We start from the raw sequence: 16,347 nt of genomic DNA on the forward strand, positions 1-16,347 counted from the left end.
AAATAAATAAAAGTTGTTCGGGAAAAAGTGATAGGGAGATATGGGAGGAGTTGGAGGGGAGGGAATGGGTATGGATTTGATCAAAACATATGCATGTATGAAACTGTCAATAAATTTTTTTCAAAGTTAAAAAAAAAAAGAAAAGAATATCAATGCAGTGTCCTTTGCATCACCTGACTTCTAAACAGGTCATAGCTGAAGGTCTTTGGGGCTGCAGAAGACCCAAGTATAACGAAGGAAGAGAAATGTGTAGAGAAGACTAGAGAGAAAAAGAAAATAAATCAGAAATGCTGCCATGACATAAAGCCTTTCTCTGGAAGGAACTATATAATCCTTACAGTCTATGATAAGGAATTTAACAACCAAAAAAGCAAAAAGAGAAAAAAAAAAGTTCACTGTTTTTACTAAAAAATAAAACAAGAACTTTCTGTTTGCAATTAGCAGGAAGGCATTTTATTTATGAAATATATGCTAAGTCTTAAAAATCCTTAAGCACTAACAACAAGACAAAATCATTGCCCATGCCAAACTGGATTGTGAAGGCCTAAAAATACTCATCTTCCTTTACATAAACTCCAATCTGAAATAGAAATTTATGCTAATCAATATTCTGAAAGCACAAGGAAGACTGTGGGGGGCCCTAAAAATGAAAAGATGAACAGGGAACACCATGGACCAAGGAAGTATCCATTCTAGGCAGAGAAGCACTAAGCCAATCACTACCACAGCAAATGAGTCCTCAGAGAATACCAAGATGGCCCTGTAAAGAGCTCAGAATGTGCCTAAGCAGGCAGGGAGGAAAGCACTGAGGGGGAGCACTGAGGACCAAAGGGGAGAGGAGATGGTCTTCCTGAAGGAGGGGATACATGCAGAATTCATCCTCAGCTGGCTTAATGATCAGTAACCAGTAACAGTGTTAAGTTACCTCTTCAATGGCTTTTTGTCTTTTGTCTTCCACATCTTTATCTATTCTATAAAGATAAAGAAGAAAAATAACCAGGCCATTACTTCAGCTTATTGAACATTTAAAACAATAACCTTTCAAAGAAATAATTTCCCTTCACTGAAACAGGAAAATGTTAAATTCATTTTAAAGAAAAATTGGTTGCCTTACATTTGGTTAATGGCAGTATTCTAAAATCTACTTAAGCTTACTTCTCTGCCATTCAAAATTTGAATGCAATGAAACTTTCTTTTACAAGGCTTATGTTGATATATCTAAGTTACTACCAACAACATAATTTGTATAGATTGTGATTTAAGCAACAAAAATGAACATGCATTTCATTTAATTGAAATCTGAAAATTACCCAATTTCTCTTTTTTCAAATATTTTTTAATTTTATCACCGAGTTAATTTTAGGATAAAGTTTTATCCTGAAAGGAAATTACCATCCTTGCCATTCTGAATAAACAAATAAAAATAGTAACTGAAATACAGCAACAATATAAAATTTTGTCCAATACTTTTTTTTTTTTTGCTCTAATACAATATAGCATTATAGCAACACAAATGTCTGAGCTATAAGATTCAATATAAAATGTCGGGTCAAAAGCACAAGACACCACTTGCCAAGGATCTGGCAATTAGCCTTGTAAGACCACATTCTTTAGCAGGAAAGAATGCTTGCATTCCATCCATAAATTGGTAAGTGGATTTTAAAGTAATAAGTTCAAATTATTTTTCTCAGAAACTGTTCATGTACATGTACTGTCTAAACGGGAAAAATAGCTTGTACAAGAATATATTTTAGAAATTTAAATCAAGTGAATTTTTCAAATAAGGGAATTATAAGTAAATAACCTTCAATGACAATCCACATATCCTACCTTGAATGATAGTTGTTTTAGGTTTAATAACTCAGTTGCCTTCACTACCACAGTCATATCATAACTAGGTCAAATTGACAATGCATATATAATCTTAGATTCCAGTAAACTCTAATCTAACTTCAGCCCATTCAGAAACCTTTTACTGTTTCATCAGAGGGACTTGAACCTAAGATATTCAGCTGATTTCTGGAATCAGTGAGGCCAATCAAAATTGCAAGAACAGTGCAAAGTACCCTGACTAGCACACCACTAATGCACACAGGTGGCAAGTACGCTGACTACTGACATTTTAATTTATTGTGGTATGCCCTACAGCTACCATTGTCTGTGTGTGCTATGGCACGAGAAGAACGGAGACAGTACTGATTACTTAAGAAGAGAAGCAGAGACCACTGCTTGTTTCTAAGAATGAACCAACATGTTCTGTTGAGAATATTTGCACTTTCTTTGGTAGAAGCCATAATTGAATTACATTAGGAAACTACTTTAACATTAGAATATGTTCCTATTCTTTTCCTCCCTCCTGTGAAATAAATGTATCTTCTGAAACACACCAAGATTCTCTTTATAAACTTAGCCAGACAACACATCATTTATTTTTCAGTAGAGAAATGTGTTGTAACTGTGGTCTAATGGTCTCATAAGCTCTTAGGGGCAAGAATAATATCTTGCAATATTTTTCAGTGTTTCTCACAGTGCCTCATAATGTTCAATAAGCATCTTCTGACTGATATAGTAATTGTGTATAATTCAATATAATGAGGAAACAAGGCAAAATAATAAAGCATACAGTTTGCGTGAGACAAAAATTGACTCATGAGCCGGGCGTAGTGGTGCACACCTTTAGTCCCAGTGCTTGGGAGGCAAAGGCAGGCAGACCTCTGTGAGATGGAGGCCAGCCTGTCTATGTAGTGAGTTCCTGAGCAGCTGGGGCTACAGGGAAACCCTGTTTCATAGAACAAAACAAAAACCCTAAAGCAACAACAACAAACTCACGAACTCATTTGCATTTATTCTTTATCTTCTCTATCTAGCATATTACTTAAACTTTTTAAATCTTGTATGCTTTATCTCTAGTCTATTCCCTTTTAAAAAATATTTATTATTTTTATTTTATGTATATGAGTGTTATGCCTGCATGTATGTAAATGTACCTGTGTTGTCCAATACCCATGAAGGTCAGAAGGTCTTGGTTCTCCTGGAAATGGAGTTACAGATGGTTGTTAGCTGCCATGTGGGTGCTGGGAATCGAACCCGGGTCCTCTGCAAGAGCAGCCAGTACTCTTAACCGCTGAGCCACCTCTCCAGCCTCTAGTCTATTCCCTTTGTATAACTATTCAGGTGATCGTTAGTTAATTATGAGTGAATGATCATGAGATTACTAAGCAAAGACAGGATGGAGTAGAAAAGTCAGTCAAGTATTTAGAAGAGCATCTCAACACATGTATCCTATGAATGAATTCTAAAATCACAAGGATAAACATCCCCTTCTTTTGGAGTAACAACCTTATTAAGACAAAATTAAAAGCTAGTCAAAGCATATATTTGATTTTTTTTTAATCAGACTGTAAAACAAAAGTTCTTTAAACCTTAAGTAACACTGCCTAACAATTTGCTAATTAAAAAAAAAAAGTTGGGCTTCATGGCAAATACATTTAAAACCTATACTCTTGAGAGGCAGAGACCAGCAGATCTCAGGGAGTTCTAGGCCAGCTGGGGCTACAGGGAGACCTTGTCTCAAAATACCTGCCCCCCCTTGCCCTCCCTCCCCACAAAAAAACTAGCTAAAGAAGTAAGTGCATGTTTTTACCACAATGAACATCACTGAGCAGCACAAGTCTGAGGAACACTAGTGCTTCAAAGTACATACAACACATCAACAAAGAAGTGCAGACTACTCAGGCAACATGCAGAATTAAAGAACAGAGGCAGATGGAGCTCTCTGAGTTCAAGGCCAGCCTGGTCTACATAGTAAGTTCCAGGGTACAAGGAGACCCTGTCTCAAAAAAAAAAAAAAAAAAAAGATAGAATATAATTCATGGTCCAGCAAAATGGCTTAGCAGTTAACACTCATCACACAAACCTGACTACCTGAATTCTATCTCCAGACCCCAATATGGAAGGAAAGACTGACTCAAAAGTTGTCCCCTGACCTCCTTACCCACCCATGCCATGGCAGGTGCATGCACACACACACACACACACACACACACACACACACACACAATAATTAATGGTTCTTTAAGAAGAAAATATAACTCAGATCCCCAGATGAACTGTGTCAAAGCTGAATGATGTCTATACAGCTCTGTAACTAATACTGTTCCTTTCAATGTGTCTTAACGTGTTCAGGGGATTTTAGGCTTCCTCCATCAGAAAATAACTAAATAGAATCTTGCTGTATCCTGAAACAAAAATGAAGCACCTCAGAAGCTACACCATGGAGAAAACAATAAATTTTAAAATGCCCTTTCCTCTACCAAGCACTACAAAGGCAGAACTGCCTTCTAGGTAGCAGGAGAGGCTACCTGTGCTGGAAAAGGGTTCCTATACAGATTTGCAACTGTAAGTGAGAGAATCTTGCCAGACACAAATATTGGAACTCATTCTGCATTAAATTTTTTTCCTCTTTATATATCTTTAAATATATATATATATATATATATACTTAGCTTTTAGAGCTTATTTCTCTTCATTCAACAGTATGGTAGTACACTTAGGTACAAGAAAGGAAAACTTACCGAGAATGACTTAAGTAGGAAGCTTGACGATGAATCTCTTCTGGGTCTATCTCTACAGGATTTATTACAGCCAGTTGATCTATAGACCACCTAAATTCCCCTGGAGTCTTAAAAGAAAGTAAACATATATGCAAAATCAAGTTAAAAGATTTCATCAAAATGCTACCCAATATTATCCTCAAAAGTGCAGGTAGTTATCATACAAATATATTTTAAAAGCTTGCTTTCTGAACTTGAGTTTATCACTAAATTAAGTGGCAAATGGTAATCAAGTCAACTTGCTTCACTGTCTCTTAAAATATCAAAATCCTCCATCTGAGTGATTTTTAGAAGTCCTAGCTATAGCAGTAGCTTCAAATACTCATGAAATAACTGATTCTTTAATTATGAATGACATCCAGGAATGCCTTTCCATTAACTGTTCAACTGACCCAAAACCTTACTCAAATCAAAACTTTTAATTATAAATATATTTTAGGGCAAAACAAGAGCTCATACATTCTGACTTTAAAATTTGCATGAAAAATTTTTTTCTGTGAGACTTGTGTAGGCCTCAGATATACTTTGGTTACAGAGAATGAAAAATTAAACATGAGGGGCTGAAGATCGTTCAGCAGTTAAGAATACTGGCTGCTCTTGCAGAGGATCCAAGTAGTTCCCAGCACCCACATGGTGGCTAAAAACTATTTTTCACTTGGTTTGGGAATTTTTAAGACAGCATCTCTGTTCTCACAGCTGGCCTGGAACTCACTATGTAGACCAGACTGGCCTGGGTCTCACGGAGATTAGCCTGCCTCTACCTCCCTAGTGCTGAGATTAAAGGTGTGTGCTACCACACCTGACTTGGCTTTGAAATTTAATTACTGTAATTCTTTTTATTATTTTTTGTGTATGTGCCTGTGTGCATATTTGTGTAGGTACACATATGTGTGCATACACTGAATGGAGATGCCAGAGGTCAATAATAAATGCTGCTTTTCAGGAGCCATCCCTAAATTTTTGAGACAGGCTCTCATTGACCTGGCTCTCTTGGATTAACATAGGCTGACTAGCTCATGAACCTCAGGGATCCGCCTACTTCCACTTCCCCAGAGCTGGGATTACAAAAACATATAACACAGAGCTTTTTTGCAGGGTCCTGGGGGGCCTAACTAAGGTCCTCATGCTTACATGACAAATGGGAACTATTTTAACAACTGAGCTCCCTCAGTCTCCATTACTGACTTTTAAAGAATACTAAAAGATAAATTTTACCATGATTCAATTAACACTGTGAGGCCAAATTAATGAAATGACTCCATATAAATTATAAAATGGTTCATGTACACCAACTCATTGTCTAAGGTGATATAGAATGCAACAGAAAGTCACTTGGTTTTACAGTTTTTCTAAGAGGTTAACAGATCAAAAGAACTTGCCATTGTGGTAAGAGTGAAAATAAGCTAAAATGTTGAAGCCTTCTCTAATCTCCTAAACTGCACATTTCCTTCCATATCATCCTTGTGCTAAATACTAATCATAACACATATTTCACTATTGTGAAATTGCTCTTTCAGTTGAGTTTATCCCAGTAGCTTCTGGGTTGGCTTCCTTCTATAACAGCTTGCAAGCTACAATGCATTTGGACATTTTAAAATGGCTGGAAAAAAAGTAAAAATGTTATTACTATTTCATAGCATAAAAATAACATGAAATTAAAATTTCAGTGTTTATAGTTCTTTATTAGAATAGTCATATTTCTTTGTTTCCACATCATCATTGGCTGCTTTTTCAGTATGAGGTACATAAGAGTAGTTCACCTGTGACCAGATGATTTACAAAACCTAAGTATCACCTGTCTGGATATCGAGAGTAGAAGTCTACTGCTCGCATAGGTGTGTAAGTTCCTTGAGGGCTTGTGCCAAGTGATCCTAATTTGTCTGAGCTTAGCCCTGTATTTGATACATGACAGCACTCAAAATATGTGCTGAATGAACTAGAATAGAAAATTAGATGACACAGCTTCTTCTGTAGTATGTAGTTGCCTTTCTGTTGCTATGATAAAACACTCTGACCAAAAGCAACTTAGGGGAGAAAAGGACTAAGTTGGCTTACAATTCCAGGTCACAGTCTTTCATTGAGGGAAGTCAGAAGAGGAACTCAAGCAAGAACTTAAAGCAGAAACCATGGAAGAACATTGCTTGTTGGTTCACTCACAGGCTCATGGTTAGCTAGCCTGTCATATAGCCCAGGACCTGGACAAGACTACCTGCCAAGGGAACAGTACTCCCCACAATAGGCTGGGCCCTCCCACATCAATAAACAACCAAGACAATCCTCCACAGACACACCTAAGGGCCCCTCTCCCGATCTAGGCAATCTTTCAACTCAGACTCCCTTCTCAAGTGACTCTAGGCTGTGTCAAATTGAGAGCCCTATTAACCAGGACAGTAACAATAGACATAACATCAATTACAGTCTCTGGGTATACTTCAAACTATAATAAGTTAGCATGCAATCACTTTGATTACGAAAGTAAATGTTAGTTCCATAAGAGTAAGAAATTGGTGGTGCACACCTTTAATCCTGACACTCACGAGACAGAGGTAGGCAGATCTCTGAGTCCGCCGCCATCCTGGTCTACACAGTAAATTCCAGGCCACCTATACAATGAAACCCTGTCTCAAAAAACTGAAAAAAAGAATTCTGAGGTGCTACTGCACAGTAGAGTGATTATAGAAACAATAATGTACTGCACATTACCAAAAGTTTGGATTTTTGAAATTTTTCACTATAAATATTTGAGCAAATAGATGTTTGCCCTTATTGAAACAGTATATAATGCATCTATGAATTAAGACATCCTACCCCATCAATATGTGCAATTTTTGTTTTAGTATTGATTAGAAACTAATTTTTGAAAAAGTGCTGATTAAAACCTTTTTCTACCATATTATCAACCCAACCATAGTTTATAATGAATACTATAATTTAAAAACACATTGCTGGGCTTGGGGGGTAGCTCAGTTTTTAAGTGTTTGCCTAGCACCACATAAACTGAACCTGGTAGAGTAAAATTATGATGTTAGCACTCAGGAGGTGGAGGCAGGAGGATGAGGAGTTCAAGGCCATCCTCAGCTACATTGTGAGCTCCAGGATAGCTTGGAATATATGAGACTTCGTTGGAAAAAAAAAAAAAAAAACCCAAAGCATGCTGCATTTATGTATGTTCCAGAATACATTTTTTTCTTACCTTGTGAAAGATATTTACATGAAAAATTATTTGCAGTTACTTCCATTTAAAATCATTCACAAACATCAGTCAAAAATAACTTACTGGTAGTTTTGTAGATTTAAAAACAGAAGGACTGGCAAGAGTTTGTTCATGTAGATTAGAATAATCACTAGGGCTTTCAAAGGGATTTAAAACAGGGATCCTTCCTGGAGTTTCTGGTGTTATCTGCATTTTTAATTCGTTGACATCTCCCATAGCCCAGAAAGAAATCTATAAGGAAAACAGAAGTATACATATTAAAATTATTAAGCATCATATATATTAATCCTGATAAAATATATTCAAGTATCTCACAAAAAGAATTAACTACAAGTCTAATCCTCTTGGGGTTATTTTATGGTTTACAGGAAAGCATCCAATACATTTTCTCAGGAGATCCTCAAGCTAACCTTGAAAGCTGGAGAGGTAAGTTATTGGTGCTATCATTTTCCAGAAGTATGAACAAACTCAGAGAAGTGGCTGAAATACATCAACCAGTTATGAGTGAGTTCAGGCCCGCCTTGGAGGCAGCTAAATCACACTAAGCACAAGTACCTTTCCGACGAAACCACTTCTATTAGTAGCTTTTATTCATTATCTCAAGACTCAAGAGTATGAACACCTTTGGAGTACCCCAGTAATTCTCCACGGAACTGCAAAGCACTTAACAAGTCTTAGGGTAAGCAAAGATGTGAGGAGGCTGGGGTAAAGACGCCCTGCTTGCAGGGTAGCCTCACCAGAGAAGGGTGATAGAGGGGGTTCAGGTGGGGAATTGACCATTGCGGTACTTCTCCGCAAAAATGCTGCTTTTCCTCAAGACCCCCACTCCGCTAGGATACACAGCTACACTGCATTCCTTCCAAAGGGGGCTCCAGCCGGACAAAAAGAATTCACTTCTGAAAGATCAAAGTCGAGCCGGCGAACAGCAGAGGAAATGTCACTCCCAGCGACCCCAGTTTTGGGGCACCCCTTTCCCCGACTCCCTCAGTGCTCCTTTTCGCCCCGGGGCGGGCAGGCGGGAAAGAAGATCTGGAGCCTGGAAACCAGACAGGAGCAAAGGTCAGGAGCCACGGTGAACGTACCTACAACCGGGAACACCCCGGGAGCGCCAACACCGACAGCAGCTCCCACTACAGGCCCGACTCTTTAACTCCCTCCGCGCTGTCTCAGGCCAACCAGGGCACGGGGCTGAGAGAGGGACTGGCCAATCGCATCTCATCGCCCTCCGCGAACCAGCCAATGGCGTGGAGGCGGCGGGGTGAATTCGAACGCCTACTCCTCGCTCTACGTTCCGCGCTGAAGAACGAGGCTCCAAATTCAAATCTGCGCCGCCACACGCCGGCGCCGGGCGTGAGGGGCGGGACCTGGAGCGGGGGCGGGGCCCCACAGGGAGGGGCTTGTCCCGAGAAAGCCAAGCCGCGCGGCGCGTTTGCCCGGGAACTGCAGGCGCTCCAGTTCCGGGTCAGGCCTCAGCCATGGCGAGTGGTAGCAGCTCGGGGGCCATGTCCTCGGCCAATCTGAACGCGGTGAGGGAGACCATGGACGGTGAGTGCGCGTTGCCCTCGATTTACCGGGCTGCGCTTCCCGGCACCGAGCTCCGAGCGAAGGCGTCGCCGAAGGCCCCGCGGTCCCCCTGTCGCCCCCAGCGCCAGCCTCCGAAGGGCTCGGGAAGGGACTTGCGGCGATCTCGAAACTAGCGGCCCCATCCCTGGAGCTCCGGCCCTCGGCTCCGGCAGAGTTTGTCGCACTTAAGGCGTTTCTGCCTCGGGCCCGCCGGTTGTGCGCCTCTGACCCGGAGCGTCACGCTGCCGGTCCCTGTCCCCGAGGGCCGCGTTCTCCTCGCCCCGCCCTGTTCTCCGCGCGCATCCTTGAAATCCCGCGCATCCGCGACGGTATTCATGGATGCTCAGGCACTCCAGTAAGAGGCTATTCAAGTTTCCAGCGGTTGAGTTGGTCTTCCCATCACTACCCCAGTTGGACCAGGTGACACCATTCGCCCCGGGGCACATGGGAGTTCGAGTGCACCCACAAGTACTAGAAGAAATAAACGCTTCGGAATTATCTCTCTGCCCTGGTTCTACTTTAAACGTCTTGGACTTAGGTTCCCAAGACATTTTTTTTCCTTATGAAATAAAGTCATAGCCCCCAAGGCTATTTTATTTTCTTTATTTAGACAGGGTATCACTGTTTAGCCCTAGTTGCCCTGGAACTTGAATTGTCGACCAGGCTGTCCTGAAGCTCACACAGATTCATCTGCCTCTGCCTCCCAATTGAGTGCTGGATTTAAAAGGCATGTGCCACTAATGCCTGGCTATTGTGACTATTTTAAATAAGAATCGGGTAAAGGTTTGTTTTGTTTTGTTTTTTCTGTTGCCATCCCATTTGCAACAGTATCTATCTTAACTCCTTCCCATCTGTGTGGGTGCTACATGTTGGCATTTGCAGTGGGCCCTGAGGGTTTCCAGCCTTTCTTAAAAGATAACCCCATGGAATTCTCACTAGGTTGTGTCTGTCCTTCTGCCTTGTGTCTCTTTCATTACAGACTAAGTTTCTTATCTTGCTCCTCCTTATAGAAGCTTCTGGTAAAAATTCTTGAAATTTTCTGCTCTGGTTTCTGCTTTCATTTTTAAAGAATTAAACTCTTAGAGGCTATACATCTATTTTTTTTTTCATCACATTCATACTTATTTAGCCGTTTTCTGAAAATTCTATTCTGAACACTATCCAGCCTATTTTTTTCCATCTTCCTTGATGTTTCACAGCTTATTATTTTGTTAAGTGGATTTATGCACACAAGTTTATATGCATCTAACTAACTTTAATATCTTTCCTTAGAATTATGTGTATCTGTGTGTGAGTATGTACACTCTGTGCAGGTGTACCTGGAGGCCTGAAGAAGGTGACATCTCCAGGAACTGTAGTTACAGGTTGTGAGCTGCCCAATGTTGTAGGTGCTGGGAACCAAACCCAGGTCTTCTGCAAGAACAATGTGCTATAGCCATCTCTCTGATCCCCTGGGTTTTTTTGAGTCCATCTTGCTATCTAGCCCAGTGGTGGCCTGAAGTTCCCAATCCTTCTAGTGTGCTGTTTATGTGCTAGGTATACTAGTGCATACCACCTGGCATCAGTATTTTTTAAATAATATTTGGAGTATAAGGCTTTACTTCTGACCAATTTTCTTATGTTACTTGTGCTTAAAGTCTTTGTTTATATGACCATAAGATCCCATTTGAATGGAAGACCCTTAAGTCTGGTGGAGCTTTACAAGAACTAAGTGTATTGAATATGACATTTCCATCTTTTCTGAGAGAACTTGAAAAATGAAAATTATAGTTAGTATAAGAGTGTGAAAAAGTGAAGATCAGAAAATTGTTTTTTTTAATTAGAGAAGTGTATGTGTTGGGAGTAAGGGGTCTTGCGTTTAGAATAATCCATGAAGCCAGCATTAATTTTTCAAACATTTTAGGTCCCATTTCTTCCCTCAGTAGCCGTTTTCCCCTAAAGTGCTTTAAGAGCTAGAATATTTCTCCTTATCTTCTTCATCCTTTCTGTTACCCAGTCATGGTTTTGATGGTTGTCAGTGGTTCTCAAGGTTGCAGAACTCACATGTAAAAATTCTTATTTAAACTGTGAAATGAGTGGAGCTTCTTAAAGATCATGCACAGGAGAAAACTGATAGGCTCCAGCCTTCCGGGAGCCATCCAGCTACATTGGAAAGGGAAGCCTGGGTATGTCTGATTTTCTTGTATTTCTCCACAAAACCTTTCAAATTAAAATTCTTCACTTGTTTGATATTTGACCACTGGTCTATTTTTTTCCTGGCTATCCAGTATTTTTTACCAAAAGTACAGTAACATAGCTGGATTTCATATTATATATGTTCCATTAAAAAACCAACCCATTAAAAAAAAAAGAAAACCTCACAAATGTAAATTCCTTTTCATATCTTCCACCAGCATCTCAAAGCTCTAAAATCTTTAGTAGGGCTTTATTAGATTTACATGTCTCCTTATTTTCTATTTTCTACTCATTCAGCTCCTTAATGACATTGCATTCCATAGGCTGTTCACATGAATTTATCATGTTTCCTCCAATCTGGGACCATTGCACAAGCTGTGCTTTTTGCTGTCACTCTTTTTTTCTGTCTTAAGTTCGTTTCTGCTCCCATCTAAGTCTAAGGTTGTCACTTTCTCAGACAAGTCTTTCTCAAACACTGTCCTTTCAAATTTGGTAAGATGCCCTTAAAATTTGTTTCAGCATATACTGTTCCTTTACTTAGAAAGTGAATCTTAATCTGTTTTGTTTGTTTGTTTGTTTGTTTGTTTGTTTACAGTTCTGGAGATGGGAACTCTAAAGGTAAAGGACCTATGTTTGTCAGAGGGCCTTTTTCCTGCATTATCTCAGAGTGGGTGGTGAAAGGACAATAGCACATGCACAAGAGAGCAGCAAGGGGACCAGATTCATCCTGTCAGGAGCTACTCCTGAGGGGTAACTAGTCCTCCTAGGTAATGGTATTAATCCATTCATAAGGGTAGAACTCTCTTAGCCTAATCTCTTAATTGTCTCAGCTCTCAACCTTGTTGCATTGGTGTTTAAGATTCTTGACACATGAACTTTGAAAAAGACATTCAAACCTCATAGTTATTTTGATATCTGTTTCTCCTAGAAAGTTACGTCTGTGAGTATTGGGATTATACCCATCTTCTTTGCAATTACCTCTTAGCACTAGCATATTAGGCACAAAATTCATGTAAGTACCAATTACAAAATAGGACTTAAGGAAATAGTTACTAATTATAGTTTGTGAGGATAGTTTATAAATATCAATGCTAATTAAAAATTGTAAAGAAATTCTAGTATTGTCAGGAACAAATGATGATGATGACGATGATGATGTTGATCTAGAATAAAGTCTGAGTATCTGTTCTGGCTGTCTGTTGCTATATAACAAACCACTCTGAGCTTAGTGCATAAACCACCAAAAATTCTGGGAGTTGACCAGGCTCACTTTGGTTAGCACCCAGAGAAAGCTGAATACATGCTCCAGAATTGAGTCATCTTAAAGCCTGCCCACTCACATATCTGCTTGATGTTTCTGGCTGTCACTTGGGCCTTCACAGAGGTGTGTCTGAACATGGGGTCCCTCACTTTAGGTCTGGGCTTCAAGGGAGAGTGTCTCTTAAGAGAGAGTCAAAAGGAAGCTACATACCTTAATCAACCTTGCCTTAGAAGTCAGTACAATGTTGGGATATACATCCACAGTAGCCTGTAGGTGGATTTGCACATTCTTTATCTGTAAGCCATGCAGATATGTTTACTGTAGAAATAGAGATTTCCCAAGCTCAATGTTCTTTAACTGTAGTGAGGAAATCTGTCAATATAATGTATTAATCTCATTGGGTCAGAGGACAAAAGCAACTTAATCATTTAATCAATTGATGAAAACCCTTAAGAGTCAACATTGTTTTCTGATTTAAAATATCTTAGTAAAAGAAATCAGTACATTTTTACCACGCTTAATTAAAGATTACTTATGAAACCAACATGATCATTAATGCTAAATGCATTCCAAATAAAATGGGAAGTACCTGCTTTCAGTGATTTATCTTTAAGAGTTTGGCAAATACCACAGGATAAGAAAAGAAAAAGTTTTTTTGAAAAGAGATAAGATCTGTAGGTAAGATGATTGAACTAGAAAATAAAATCGGAAAAAATGTTTAGAAACTTCAGTACTAACTTCAAACTTCAGTACAAACTTCAAAACTTCCCTTTGATAGTGAAGCTATATATCCCAGCATATCAAAAGTTACTTTAGAATACACAAGGGTAATGTAGAAACCCTTGTGAAACACTTTCAGGAAAACAATGAAAAGTTAAAGTGAAGAAATTTTATACTCTGGGGTTATAAAAATGATAGAAACGATATAACAATAATGTTTCTAAATATAATTATTAACACAGACATGATCAAAACAGGAATAGGAAGTCTCCCTTGGTGAGAAAGAGGTTTTCCCCATAAGAAAGGAGCAGAAGAGAACCACAACAGGGTCTTGAATAGAACCTGAGGAAGCATGTTAACCCTGCCTGAGTCACTTGCCAGTCAGAAATGTACCGTCTGTCATTGCCAGAGACCGAGGTACATCATTGTGGGTGTGGGGCCAAGATACTTCTATAAAGCTGAGGCTAGGGTGATGCTTACTGTCTTAGAGTTTGTCAACAATCCAGGTCATGTAAAAGTTTCCATAGAAGATGAGTTTTCATCCAGAAATCACAAATTACCTTAGGTATATGAAAAACATATACTAAGATGAAAAAAGAGAGTCATAATAGGTAATACCTTGCCCTTTTATTGAGCACTACTATATGCCAAGCACCATTTTAAATGTATGCTTAATCATTAAACTAATCCTGTAAAATAAGTACTATTATTACCTGCGTTTTATAGAATGGCAAAATAAAGGCACAGATCGATTAGTAATAAAACTAGAATTTGAATCCAAGTAGTCTGGCGTTAGAGGGCACACTCTTAACTATGCTGTTGTATTGCTTGTTTATGCTTCAAGAAATAGAAATCAGGCACTTGAGAGACAGCTCAGTGAAGAGCACTTACTGCTCTTCCAGAGAACCCAAATTCAGTTCCCATTTTCCATGTCATAACCATTTGTAATAATCATTTGTACTTCCAGCTCCAGGGGATCCCACCCTCTTCTAGCCTCATGGATACTTGCACACATGGTACACACACACACACACACACACACACACACACATACGCACATAAAAATAAATATTTTTTTAAATAGAAATAATCTGCAAAACAAGAATTGAAAATTAGAGCCTTGAGTATGTAAAGGCAGGAAAAATAGCCAAAAACTAAGAAATGATTATAAAGTAGCAGCCATTATGAAACAAGAATGAGTGATTTTGGAAGGAAGTTGAAATCTTAAAGTACAGTTACAGAAATCAGCAGATAGCTTGAGTAATAGGCTCTAAAATATACAAAGGTTTTCAAAGTACTGATCATTAGGCATTCAAAGAATGCCATAAGAGGAAGTAAATGATCTGTCACCCTCACATTCTGGGACCTTATTGCAGCACAGCAAACCAGGTAGAACCTAGTAGACAGTTGTGTTGATATGAGGAGCTTGAAAGATGGAGGAGACCAATGCAGGAAGAATTGGCAGGACAGGGTACTTGAGAGCTGCCAGAGAGAATTCTAGAGATGTGTAGAAGACACTGATTAGTTAATATGGTGAAGAAACCATCCAGAAAACTTGGGGCAGGGGATAAATGCCCCAACGTTAGAGGGGTACAACACCATGCTCATACAGGGCTGAGATTAGTGCCATTCTGCTTTCCAGAATGGAAAACAATTTGTGAGGCATTTGGGTAGGATCCTTGGAAAAGTCTTGCCTTAGTAGTGTAGAATAATTAGCTGCCCACTACAGGGCTTTGATTCTTCCTGACAGATTTGAAGAGTAAGACCTGAAAGGATCAGTTTCCAGGTAACTATTAACTATAAGTTCAAGAATATTTATAGAAATATAAAACATAACCAGCACCCAACAAAGTAAAATTTAAACAGTCTACCTTGTAATTACCAGGTATGCGAAACAAAAATATGAGCCATGATGAGAAAAATCAGCCCATCAACAGATGAAAATGGCATGGATGTTAAAATTAGATGAGCATTAGAATTGTACTCTATATGTTGCAAAGTTTAATACAGGCATGTACAGCATATTTTTTTAAGGCTCAGGTTGAACTTTGAGGCATAAAAATACATGATATAGCAAAGTGGGAAAAATTGGATGTTCATATGAATAGTATGAAAGTTTTCAGTACTTAGAGTTAAAATAGGAAATGGCTAAATACTGTTAACTTGTTCGTTTCTACCAAAATAATCTGTGTTTTCATGCAGTTCAAACAAATCCAAATAAAAATGTTTTGTAAATTGATGAAAAATCCTGACTTCATTCAAAGAATAAAGGTTATAAGCATGAAAGAAATCTCTAACCTACTATGTGCAATGTAAAATTAGTGATTAATAATACAGCTGTGACTCAACATGCAATAGAGCTATGAGGATTTCCAATGTAGTAAGGTAGCAACTGCAGTTGAAGGGCAAAAGGATACATCATTTGGTAAATTTATATTGTGACTGATGTATTTTAAGTATTGAAAGAGAATATTGACAAATATTATCTGCATGGGAAATAATGGCCTAAGCATAATACAAGGAAAAATGGTACAGGATACAACAGAAGAGGCTAGTACTTGACTTAAATTCTAACAACCACTGTTTAACCAAGATCAGAACCATAATGGAAGGGCTTCCTGGAAAAATCACTCTATAACCTAGATTTTCTGTGTTATGCATCTCATGTCAAAGACATACTTATAAACTGCAAGTTCCAGTACTGTAAAAAATGAAGCTAATGTTACAAAGTTTTATTATTATTATTATTATCATTATTATCATTATTATTATCATTACTAGAGCTAACAGATACAGTTACT

General features: G+C 38.7%; 2 protein-coding genes across 6 annotated transcripts in view; one reads left to right on the plus strand and one right to left on the minus strand.

The window, feature by feature from the left end:
• Bora (BORA aurora kinase A activator) overlaps nt 1-9,109 on the minus strand; it is a 50,603-nt gene extending 41,494 nt beyond the window's left edge. For 2 of the 3 annotated variants that reach the window (XM_029556894.1, XM_029556892.1), the window contains exons 1-4: nt 8,910-9,109; nt 7,891-8,058; nt 4,575-4,681; nt 926-971 (exon numbers count right to left, since the gene is read on the minus strand). In XM_029556894.1, coding sequence (XP_029412754.1) covers nt 926-971; nt 4,575-4,681; nt 7,891-8,043 — 306 coding nt within the window. In that variant the 5' untranslated portion in view covers nt 8,044-8,058; nt 8,910-9,109. Of the gene's footprint in view, nt 1-925; nt 972-4,574; nt 4,682-7,890; nt 8,059-8,564; nt 8,811-8,909 lie in introns of those variants that run through there. The other variant, XM_029556893.1, reaches the window with a different exon arrangement.
• A 113-nt stretch (nt 9,110-9,222) lies between these two features.
• Mzt1 (mitotic spindle organizing protein 1) overlaps nt 9,223-16,347 on the plus strand; it is a 33,976-nt gene continuing 26,851 nt past the window's right edge. For all 3 annotated transcript variants that reach the window (XR_003847220.1, XM_008854545.3, XM_008854547.3), the window contains exon 1: nt 9,223-9,372. Coding sequence is in view for 2 of the 3 variants with exons in the window: in XM_008854545.3 (XP_008852767.1) it covers nt 9,303-9,372 (70 nt within the window). In the remaining variant the exon portion in view is untranslated. The remainder of the gene's footprint in view (nt 9,373-16,347) is intronic.

This window comes from Nannospalax galili, unplaced genomic scaffold (genome assembly GCF_000622305.1).
Source record: "Nannospalax galili isolate Female #2095 unplaced genomic scaffold, S.galili_v1.0 scaffold246, whole genome shotgun sequence".
Lineage (NCBI taxonomy): Eukaryota > Metazoa > Chordata > Mammalia > Rodentia > Spalacidae > Nannospalax > Nannospalax galili.